This window comes from Anas platyrhynchos, chromosome 3 (genome assembly GCF_047663525.1).
Source record: "Anas platyrhynchos isolate ZD024472 breed Pekin duck chromosome 3, IASCAAS_PekinDuck_T2T, whole genome shotgun sequence".
Taxonomy (NCBI): domain Eukaryota; kingdom Metazoa; phylum Chordata; class Aves; order Anseriformes; family Anatidae; genus Anas; species Anas platyrhynchos.
Window position 1 is genome coordinate 37512163 of NC_092589.1, and position 12429 is coordinate 37524591.

The 12429-nt window shown below is 38.8% G+C and overlaps 1 protein-coding gene across 4 annotated transcripts in view; it reads right to left on the reverse strand.

Moving 5' to 3' along the window:
• LRFN2 (leucine rich repeat and fibronectin type III domain containing 2) overlaps positions 1-12429 on the reverse strand; it is a 225064-nt gene that overhangs the window by 42366 nt on the left and 170269 nt on the right. For all 4 annotated transcript variants that reach the window (XM_013096841.5, XM_013096840.5, XM_021270378.4 and 1 more), the window contains one exon: positions 1212-2604. In XM_013096841.5, coding sequence (XP_012952295.1) covers positions 1212-2584 — 1373 coding nt within the window. In that variant the 5' untranslated portion in view covers positions 2585-2604. The remainder of the gene's footprint in view (positions 1-1211; positions 2605-12429) is intronic.

The window sequence follows — 12429 nt, forward strand, 5'->3', positions numbered from 1 at the left end:
GAAAATAGCAAGGTCTGTTCTGGGTCTGGAGTCTGAGTACCATGACTTGACAAGTGCCTCACTTCTCACTGCAGGCAGTTTGAGAAAGACAGAGTGGTTTGCAGGTCAGCAGACAGTAACCAAAAGCCTACCAAGAAAATCAATGGCTCTGACTGTTTTTTGGGGGCAGAGTTTCTTCTCAAATTAGTGTCAAAACCCAAACACCAGCATTCCTCTGCCAGATCCTATTTTTCTTCACTGGATTCAGGATGCTTGCAAAGTTATAAGAATTTGTGTTTCGTTCTATTTTGCCCCTTGATTCTGGCTTCCACTAGTAGCTCACATGTATCCAAAGACAAAGACAATCGTTATTCTAAAATGGAAAAAGCAGTAACACTATTTTCCTGTTTTATTAAGCAATTTCCTACCTATTTTTAATCCCCCAAATTTAATAAATTTTCTTTCTTTTTTATAGCTAGGTTCACTGCAAGAGCAACTTTTTTTTTTTTTTTTTTTTTTTTAATATATATATCATTAAAAGTTAGAGAAGTTGTAGAACTGAAGGAGCTTAATGAGCATTCAGGGCTTGCTTTCAAAATTATCTCTATCTCTTCTTGCATTTAATATGGTATAAAACATTAAATGTTCCAAAGTTGTAAGCAATTACAGTTGTATAAAATGGATGTTAGTGAAGTAAGAAACAAGCTCTTTCAAATGGGTGAAAAATCTCTTGCTAACAACCCTGAATCTTGAATCACAGAATAATTAGAGCCTGTGTTATGGGCAGACAGCACAAACTTACTCCCACAATGCTTCCTCTCTCAGTAGTATGTTTCAATCCCACCTACAGGAGGTGGAAAGGGAAACTTCTGACTTCCAGCCTGTCAGGTTTGCTTTCTTTGTTAAGCATTGTAAGGAGGGTACCAACTGTGGTACTATTGCTTTTTTATAAATTGGAAATGTTACTGAAAACAGTTGTTGTTAGAGAATGAATACTACAGAGATTTGTAATGTATGACTCAAAACAGACAGAAAAGTGATGAACAGACCAACAGATAAACTGACAGATTGACAAAAGCAGCACATACTTATCAGACACCACTAACTTTATCGGTGGCAGCGGCACTGCTATGTCAGCTCAAATTTGAATCAGTGATTTAAGAGTAAAAGATTTCGTATCCTGTTTTCCTCCCACTGCCATCATCAGAGAACAAAACAGCAACTGCGTTTACCTGTAGATCAGGACTTCATCATCTGAACAGTTATACTGCAGCTGATACATTTTTACCCGAGGGGCTGACTTGCTCACTGTCCACTTCACCAAAGCTGAGGTAGTTGTCACCTCTGACACCAGGACAGCCCTTTCTGGTGGGCCTTTTGTTTCCCCTCGGTTAGACTTGCTGGAGCTGGTGATGTCTGAGAGTCTGGATTTTGGTGGAGCTGCTCGGCCTGTGCCATTGCTGAGGTGAGGGAGCTGAACAATTGAGAGCTCGATCGTTGCGGTGGACTCTCCGGCAGCATTGGCTGCTATGCATGTAAAAGTCCCGTAATCCTTGGATGTGGTGATGAGAATATCTAAGGTGCCATTGTCATAGACAGATGTCCTTGAAGAGTTCCCGATGAGGCGGTCATCGGGGGCCACCCAGTGAATGATGGGGGTGGGATCCCCAATGGCTTTGCATTTCAGTGTAGCAGTTTGCCCTTCTAAAACGAGCAACTTGTGAGTATGTTGTGTGATAAGAGGAGGCTCACAGACAAATTCTTCCTCCCGTACATACCAGAAGTATCTTCCTTTTAGACCTGGAGGAGAAGCACAAGTTTCCATATCATCATCCCTGTCAAGTCGCCTTAACCACAGCAGCTCACAGTTGCAGTGCAGGGGGTTACCCCCGAAGCTGAGAGATAAAGGTGGAGAAAATGGTGTAACAGCTAATGGAATCACTTGAGATCTGGCAAAGATAGGATCAGGGGGAAGCTTCTGAAGTCTGTTGGACGTTAGATCCAACCTGGCCAATTTCTGAAGATCTGCAAATGTCCCCTCTGTAATATAATCTATCAGGTTATGATCCAAACTGAGCTGGTGCAAGTTTATCATCTTTCTTATAGATTCCCAGGGAATGCTTCGGAGGTTATTATAGGAAAGGTCTAAGTCTTCCAATGTCAGCAAAAAATCCTCAAAGGCTTCATCAGAAATGCTGCTTAGCTGGTTGTTGTTTAAAATCAAGTGCTGAAGGTTAATTAAGCCTCTCAAAATATCCTCTCCAATGTCAGGCAGCCTGTTGCTGTCCAGATGTAAAGACCGAAGGCTCTCCAAGTCAGTGAAAGAGTAGGGCTGTATGTAACTGATTGTGTTTCTGGATAAAGTGAGGTCAACAAGCCCAGACATATTGGCAAAATCCTGTCGGCTGATATTAATAATAAAGTTGCCCCCGAGGCGAAGTTCAACAGTCCTTCGATCTATGTCTAGTGGTACAAACAGGAGACCTTTGGAGGGACACAAAGTCCCCAGTGACTCAGACAGGTTCTGACAGACACAATATTTGGGACAAGCGTTGACCATGACAGCCATTCCAAACACCAGGATGCTGCAGAGCAATTTTTCCATGGTAAATCATGCAACAGTACCTGCAAGAAATGAAAAGAGTTACAAGGAACATCAGCAGTGATGATAGTGTTACCTTTCATCTATCCTTTATCTAACATCCACTTCCAGAGAGACTTGCCAGTGCTTCCTCTCAGGAGTAGTACCACTCACAGTGATCAACATTCTGTGATGGGAAGGTTAAGTGTTATGACAACATGCTTCCCCACATAATGCTTTTTTTTTTTTTTTTTTTTTTTTTTTTAATGTGGGTTTGGTTCCAAAACTGAATGGAATAGAAATTCTTAGAGCTTATGCCTGGTAACAGATCATTGTAATTGCCTATTCTCTAGTTACAGTTTTATAATTTTTATTGGGTAGCTGGTAGAGGACAAATCCTGCTGTCAGATTGCATGGCTTACTTAAAACACTGAAAGATTTCACTTGGACTACTGCCTGCTTCTTTGAGGGTAGAAGCTGTCTTATAATAATTACATATTGCTGCATAATAATGTGGAATTAATCTTAGGGTTGAAAGAGCTGATTTTATGGATAAAAATAACTGCATATTTACCCTTCAGTAATGTGGTTGGTAATGACCATGTAATTATCTGGTCAGTCCTGGGGCGAGTCAGTTCACTTGCCCACCCTTAATAAAATTCATGATAGGCAGCTTAGGAAAAAGAAATTGCTTGCATAATCATCACCTGGATTCACCCTGTGCTCAGACAACCTATGGGAATGATGACATTGTCTAGCTCCAAAGTGAAGAGATTCAGGGAAAAATATGTGCTACCTTGGGAAGCTTACTGATTCTTGCATGTTCGCATGCTGCAGTTCTTCCTGTTGCAGTGACATCAGAGCTCTCCTTGGTATTCACTGCTGTCCCTTGCATCCCACCCATTTCTCTTTGTACCATTATCTCCCCATCATCACCACCACCCTGCATCCTCCCCTTTTTTTTTTTTTCAGCTCTCACTTGCTTTTCCAGCTTGAGCTGTAACATATTTGTCCTTGAAGAATAAACAAAAAGTATTTATAGGCTGACTTGGAGGGCCAACTGTGGCTGGGAGGAGCTGCAGCTCTGTTTCAGGATCAGTCACTGCACAATAACACACAAGAAACCCTCATGCTTCATCAGTTGTCTCTCTAGTGCTGACCTTCCAAGATGCCACTTCTTGGTCTCCCAAAGGCATCTCACGAAGAGCTGCTGACAGTACACATGTACAGCAGATCTCCACGCCCCTTCAGCTCACTACCACTTCAGTTGAATAATAGCTATCCACTCGTTACGCTACCTGCTGTGGAAGAGCTAGTGATGTGATTCCCATGCAGTCACGTGAGTTTTCAATATAATCATGCTGTTCCCTGCATGTTGTAGGTAGTAGACAGTCACCTGTGCCTAAGTTCTTTTACTGCTGTACATGTGACGGGGTAATGTGTAATGTCTCATAATAGCTCCAATAATTTGTATTATGAGGCCACTCGGACCTTAGCAAACATATGACACAAGAAACATACTTCATACACTAAAAAAAAAGCCACAGTGGAATGATTTACATTTCATTCCACAGCTGAAATGACAGTTATGCAGATGTTTCATAAAAATTAAAAGAAGTTATGAAGGTTAATAATTAATCCACTAGTAACACACACCAAACACAGAACAAAATCTATCACCTTAGTAAATGTTTTTTTTTTTTTTTTTTTTTTTTTTTTTTTTTTTTTAAGTGTTTAAACCATTCTTGTTTGCTCTCCCTGTGAAAGAAAAGAAAACTTGAGCTTTATGTTTTGGGTCTGTGCCCCGAACTGGCCAGTTTCTCTCATGGCTAAGGTGGTTTGGCTTCCCCTGCCTAGAATATAGAGTAACACGACTCAGAAGGAAGGAGCTGTTTAAATGCAAGATGTTGTGAATGCTGAACTACGTATGGTAGTTCAGTTATTGCAAAGTTTTCTGCATGGTGAGATGTTGGCAATTATATAACATTACTATTCTATAGGAGAGGAAAGGATTGAAGCATCTGTGTTTGCTGAACTCTGCAAACAAGATGAAAGCGAGATACTTTTAGAAAGGATGGCTTGAGAAGACTAATCCTACCTTCAATAGTAAATAGAAGGCTAGTGAATAAAATGTTTGGAGATTAGCAACTAAGTTATTGATGAAAATCTGCAGCATACTTAGCAAAGTGTTATAAATATCCCTTACATTATTATCAATTGGTAGTTTACTAACAGGCAATTGGCTTTAGAATCTTAATTATAATTGTGTTCTGCAGCTTTAATTTAGTGTATTACTCTACCAGCTGAAATGATAAACAAAAAGCAGTTTAAAAGGGGGAGAAATAGATACAGTTAATTAGTAATAAGCCCTTTCATAGCTTCTCCCTCATCTACATTCCCACCCTCTGAATATCTATTCATAAATGTGAATGCACACTTAGGAGAGCAGCGTCTCCTTTAAGTGTCCCAATTCTCTAACCACATTTTTTCCGGATGCCATTAAATATCACAGAGCTTTGGGGAGACAGTTGACTCTAAGCATCAGAGTGAAAAGCATTTGTAAAAAACTGAGGGGAGGAACAGAATTTAATTACAGAAAATAGGGACTGCAACACCAAGAGGAGGCTGTGAAGCAGGAGATCTAAATGGCAAAGTAAACTCTGATGGGGAAACCATCTGTGGATGGTTTGAAAGCTCGTCATCTGCTTGTGTGTGCTTGCACGCGTGCATGAAAAAGATGCAGAGAGCACGGTATGTGCTTTTACCAGCAGGAGAACAAATCAGTAACGTCTATACCAGGATGAAAATATCATGGCTGCTGTCATTCCAGTTGTTGAGTCCATTTGAATCCATTGTATTAATGTAAATATTGTTTGTCTGCAGGGGAAATTTCTAGCTTTTGTAATCTGTTGCCAGCATCAGTACTTCAAGCTTCTGAGCCTGGCACCGTAAGTTTCTCGACAACATTGTCCTGAAGTGACAAGTTCATGACACAGCAAATAGTATATAAACCCAATAGGTTACATATAAACCCAAGAGGTTACAAAGAGGAGACAGGGGATGACAGAGATATGCAGGGCTCCTTAAAGAGAACATCTGGGGTTTTCATAGAGCAACTGTTTTTCTCTTTTCCCTCCAGAAAGACAAAATACTTAGGCCACAGATGTAGTAAGAATTCAGGAGTCTGCACAATTCTAGTAGTATTTTCTAAAATCTAGTCTCCTACAATGTCAAGGTAATTGGTAGCTGCCAAGGAGATGGATGTATAATAAAAAACAAAAATGTTTTGATTTCAGTTCTGGTAACTTTCATATAAGACAGACAATGAATTGTCAAGTTTAGGGTCTGTTTTTGCTGAGCAGTTTGCTCACTTTGTTCCCAAATCTCTTGTGACCTGCAACACCAAGCATTTTACAGGCTGTTGGTGGTAGCCCTGTGAGAAGCTCACCATTCTGATTTACATTTAAAAGATATCTATCAGCCTGCTAAAGTAGATTTCTCACAGCATGTCAGTAAATCTGGCAGGGTTTCTGTCTCAGTTCAAGATGAAAAATAGCCTCTTTAGTCCTCTTATAACATGGATTGGTATGAATTAATATGTGCAAGAGTCATAAACCTTGGTGTTTTGTATTCAGTTTTTCCTCATAAAGATACAACTTCTATGATTTGGCATCTCATTTCAGGAATGTCTCTGAGGCATTTTTTAATTCTATATTCATTGAGGTTTGCATATGAATTCCAATAACCTTTGCGTACCACAGCACCAAGTACAAGGTAACCGCCAGTCAAGTAAGGTATAACCACAGCACACAGGCTGAGGGAAAAAATAAAGAGAGAGGTGGCTGGGTAGTGTCTCGCATTCTACTGTCTCCTAGTGTATGGGAACACAGCTTCCAGGGACTGTATGTATGCGTTTTTACTTTTTTTTTTTTTTTTTTCAGGTTTGTAGGTGCTGTTGGAAGAATTGGATTTATCTCTCTCTATATATGTCCATATATGTCCATATATATATATATATATATATATATTTCCCCTAGGAGCTACCCTTTCCTCTTTCTTAACCTTCTCATATCTTATCTCTGTTTCACTGAGTCTCCATGACTAGAAAACCTACCCCATAGCCACAAAGCCTGAAGGACTGCAGCTATGGCTAAAGTTTCACTGGTAGTCTCTGAAGCAATTTAATCTAAACCATGTAAAAGGGGATGGAACCATGTCAGGACAAAAATTATTCCTTAATCCTTTCCATTGACAAAATCCATGTGGGAAAGGTAGATCTCAGTATGCCCTGATCCATACAGGTAGACTATGTCTGACTCACCTAGTGATGTTTATGGCAATAAGGAAATTAAACGTCTCTGCATCTGAATCTGTTCTCAGAAATGTGCACATTGAAATATGGGTTCATTGTTAGTTTTGTGAGCATCTCCAACACTGTTCAATTGTTCAAAGTCAGTCATGTATCTAAGAGGACACAGGCTCAAAATCAAGACTTTTCTGTTCAGCTAGGTTTCTGCATTCCTTTGGGGTAAAGCTGCTTATCTTCAGATGTGCATATGTAAAGTGCAACTTAGATTTCTTAGATTTTAGCCATGCCTTTTTAGGAGCTGTTTTTTTTTTTTTTTTTTTTTTTTTTTTTTTTTTTTTTAAAAAAAAAAAAGAAGAATTCGTAACATTAACACACAGTGTGCTTGCTTTCTCCAGCCACTCTACATTTTGTAAATCATAGAGTGGAAACGTTTACAAACACTCACTACTTCAGGTATTTGTGGTTGTCTTTACTAAGCTCTTCCCATATTAATTTGACTAATATTGCTTCCACAATAGCAGAGAAAAAAGGAACTCTGGAATTTAACATTTTTTCCCCCTCTGTACAACTTTCTTGAATATGGCAGCAAAAGCAAGATTGCAACCAAAATATTTTACTATCCCAGTACCGCTACAAGGTTCATTTATGCATTTTACTTCATGTGAATGCTGTCCTTTCCAAGCTGCTGGGGGTCCATCCTATCTCCTCTATCTTCTCTGGGACTGGAAGCAGTCCTTGTTTGGTTGCATTTAGGAAGAGGTATGCTAAAGAGGTGAATGCCTCCAAATGAAAATAGCTCAAGGAATGTCTTAAATGTGAGAATATTTCTGTTATTGCTGGATAACAGGTAACAGGATCCAGAACAGAGGTAAGGATATTCCATAAAAAGCAATTTTCAGGAGGGCTCACTCTATGAAGCCTGATTTAATCCATCCAAAAATTCCCCAAGGAAATCACCCAACATTTTCTTAATCAGAGCTGTCTTACACAGAAAGATATTGATCTCTTTCAGTCTTTTGTTGGCAAAACTTGTGTCTATTTGTGTGCATTCCTTATCTTTCCCTGCCTCCAGTCATGGCTGTTTTGCTTGTTTGTTTGTTTGTTTGCTTACTTTTACCTAATTCCTTTACCCTTCCAAAGACTGAAGCAATGCATTTATCAAAGGCTCAAATAATCGATGTAGCTGGCCAGGTGCAGGGATGGGTCAGATGTAATTCAGCTACAACCCGAGCATCCCTGAAACACCAGGCTGTGAGCTTGGCAGAATATACTTTATACACCAACAAACCTCTATTCACTGCAGGATTTTAGTAGGGGAAGTTCAGACCTTACAGCAGCTTTTCTGCTGAAGTACAGGACTGTAACATTGATGGTATCTGGCATAGGAACCTTGTAGCTTTAATACAGATAAATTTTTTCATCATTTCAGGTCTCCCAGTTTACTGAGGCATAGCATTTCTCCCACTGAAAGCAGTGCTTTTTAAACACTCTAGAATAACAAATCTGTTTGCTATTGTTCCATTACAGTTGAACTCTGCGATTAAGTCACCTCTTCACATTTCATGCTACTTAGGCCAAAAAGAAGAACCTTGGACACTTCTACAGAGGTTTACTATCTGTAATACTTGACAGATGATAACAAAACCAACTGTTATTAAATAAAATTCAGAGTCAGTTAAAAATATCAACACCTTGCCTCCATTTGACACTTAAACTACTAGTGACTACTGCTTAGGCGTGCTTTTGAAATACAAGGTATACATTTCCCTTCTAGACTCTCTTTCTGATATAGGCATCACCTGGAAATGGCATTTTGGTCCCTAATTGAAATGTGTATGTGCTCATATATGTGCACACAAGAGGATTATTACTATTATTATTATTATTATTGTTATTATTTTAAGTGGTTTGATCAAGAAGAAACATAATATATTTGTAGCTTCTCTGCCAAAGATCTGGACCCCTGGCTGACAAACATTCAGTGTATTTAACAGCCTTAGTGTCACTTGAGCACTTACATCTCCAGTTCCTAGGAAATTCAGCAAGGGAACTTAAATCAAGAGGAAACCACATGCAATTCTGTTAGATCCTACCTCACTTTCACTAGCATTTTGCTGAAATGAAGACATTCTTGTAAGCCATTTGGTTCTGAGAAATGTGCAAAATTAATCAAGCTTTTGAAATTCATTTCCTGAGAAAATAAAACTTGGTGAACACATTCTGTGTACTTTTGAGCATCTGCCTGTCTGGCACTTTCCCACAATACATTTGGGACATTTTCATCACTTCAGATAAAATTTGGAGTGTAGAGGCCTCCAAAATATTTACTACTCACACGTTTCAAGAATACATAGTAAGTTTCAAGACAGCAGAGGAGACTTTACTAGCTTTACTGGAGTTTTGCAAAAGAAATATGCATCATGAGGCCAACTCTTTGAGCCTCAAAGAATCAACATGGAAGAGAGATATTGTTAATATCCCTGTTGTTGAAAAGTCTTGAATTAAAGTTCAGGCTTTTTTAGAGAAGAGGGAGTCCATTCTGCTGTTGCAGTGGTCTGAGTTGTATGGGTTCTCTGGTGTCTATTAAGGGGTAAGCTTATTCTATGATCCCAGTACAATTCATTTATTGGGAGAGTTGCTCAGTCAGGCACACACATCCTTGGGAAGCCAGAGGTTCCATTGGTTCCACAGAAAAGTGTGTTTCAGACAGCTGGATGCCCTGTTCCGATTCATTTCAATTGGCTTTGAAAGTCCATGTTCCTGAGTTTTCTGTACACTGCAGTTATAGTGAAGGCTACTGTTTCTGCAGTCACATTGTGCAAATAGGAGTACTATTTAATAATGTAGTTAAAGTATGAGAGTTTCTACCCAAAGTTTACAGGCACTACTATTCCATTATATCTAATCTCTAGACCTTGCCTGATCTGGCATCATGCCACTTGAAACTTGGACTGAAAAGCTTTCATTCTGGGAACATATAAAGAATGGAGCAAATGCAGTACAGGCTTAAAATTACACCTAGCAATTAGCCTAAGTCTCTTGTGTTGCCGAAGATGGAAATTTTTATTCTAGAATGATGTTTACCTTCAATGCTAAGGTCAGTTTCATTTGTATATGTCCTGAAGCCTGGGGTCCAATTTTTAATCTCTGAATGCTGATTACAGTAACTGAATTAACTCAGTCTTATACTGTGAATTCAATAGGCATGCTTGATTTACTCATTCATTAAAAAATATGTTACTTTAGGCAAATATCTACACAAAACACATTCTGAAACATTCTGAAATGTCACATTCTGAAATGTCACATTTCAGAAACACTAGAAATAAATATTCTAAATGATTAATTTCATACCTTTCTTAAAGTTGTCTCATGAAAGCAGAACCAGCACAATAATACATGTATGTTTGGTCAACATATGAACTAATACATATCAGTGGGTTAAACTTCTAGCTAAACAGAAAAGTTACTTAGCTCTAGCCAGAACTCATGAGTGGCCCATTGTAACCTTAATAATCAGAGCCAGATCTTGTTGAGAAGTATGATTTTTACCTGTGAAAATAACTGTACTTGCATTATTCAACCTTCAGTGACTGGAAATCACAGGCTTTAACTGCTTGATTTGTTGTGACAAAGAAAAATGCTCAGTTACCTGATGGTTTTCAAATACGAACAACATTTAAATGTGTAGACAGTTATTTGTAAGCATAATAAATAAATAAATAAACAAATTGAAAAGAAAGTATCTATTCAGAAAATCCATGTGTAGACATTTGGCAAACAGAGACCTAGGTAGGACCACCTAAGATACAGCTGTATATCTGCATGTACATGAGCTATATGCAGTGTCCCTTTTCTTCAAGGGCAAGACACTTTCCCTGAATTACCTGAACCAGCTGATGAGAAGCTCTGTGTGGAAAGTAAGAAAAGCTCTGATACCATGGAGCAGTTACCTGGTGACTCTTGGTCAGAAGACAGTATAATACATTTCCCAGGCATGGAAGTGCATTGCACCAACATCAGATCAAACTGGTTTCCTAGGGCTTTCCAGTGCAGCCACATCTGTGGAGGATGGTGATTTCCCAATGACAAGGGCACAGGATGCACAGGGTAATGTTTTTAAATGACCTAACTAGAAACGGCTTGGTTTTGTCCCTCCCTTCCCCCCAAGACCATTTGCAGATCCATTCATTTTCTTTTGTTCATTTAATGTACCCCAGCATTTATTTTTACCTCCTGCTTTTAATGCGGTGTTCCAGTCTCCATCAGATTCAATCCAAAAACTCATGAGTCAGCTAAGCTGAGCCCCTTTTCTATTTTTAGCCATCCAGTTCATTTATTCATCTGGTTCTTTAGAGCAATCCTGCATTTTGCTTCACCAGCACAGTAGAGAAGTTATCAGTTATTCTGTCTCTTACTCATTTTGAACACATAGGGAAGCTGCAATATATGAAGGAGCAGCCCTCTCAGAGATACTGCCTATCGTGTGAGACACAGTTGTCCATCAACAGTCCCTGTTGCCTTCTGTGTCTACAAGTTAAGATCTGTTCTCATCATTTGAATCCAAATTCCCCTTACTCTGAGCCATAACAGCAACTCCACGGGTAGCTCTTTATCCCTGGCTTATTCTAACTCTTATAAAAACCTTCATATACTCTTATTTCCTTCCACATCAGAGAAAAAGGAGGATAATTAAAATTGGTATTTTTTCCTTAATCTGAGCTTGTTGCCTTTTTTTTTTTTTTTTCCTCTGCCCTAGAGACAAACTCTGTCCAATATATCCTAGGCAGTATTCTGTATTAGCAATATATACTGCATTACACTTTTTATTTATAATTTAAAGAGTCACAGTTAGGAAAAAAAAAAAAAAAAAAAAAAAAACCAAAAAAAAACAACAAGGCACATATACAAATTCTGTTGTCTCATAAATTGAATTGGGTGCAGAAAATTACATGTGAAGATTTGGAGATGCTAATATGATGGAGATGAAATATGGGCAAATAAATTGAAGGATATCAGGTAAAGTCCACACCCAAAAGCTACTGAATTCACTTTTGATGAATGCCACAAGTTAGGATTCCTAAGTATGTTAGCAAGAGCATTCAGTAAGAAGAATAAGCAGAATTCAGAAAAAGCCTGCTTATTCAGGGAATACATCCCAGTGGTTTGCAGTCGTGGTTGGCTTACAGTTTGGTAAGAAACCAGTTTGCTCTGAGAAGGAAACAAGACCCCTGCTGCCCCCATTACATGATTCAACATGGCCTGCACAGCCTCCATGTTCTTTCTTCAGTCTGGCTATCTCTTTACTGTATTTTCTCACTTTTCACTTTGGCTGAAACTAGACTTGTCAGTTAAATCTTCTCTTTCTAGTCTAGTCACTGATTCCCATGCAGAAAGATAATTCATCGTTCCTTTGGAGGGCTTTGAATTCCCATTATCTCTAGCATGTGAAGGATAGGTTCTTAAAATTGTAGACTTTAATGTTGTTGCATCTGCTTCTATCATTGCATTTCCAAATCACTGTGTCACTGGACACGGAAGAGAAAGGAGGTCTAGATTT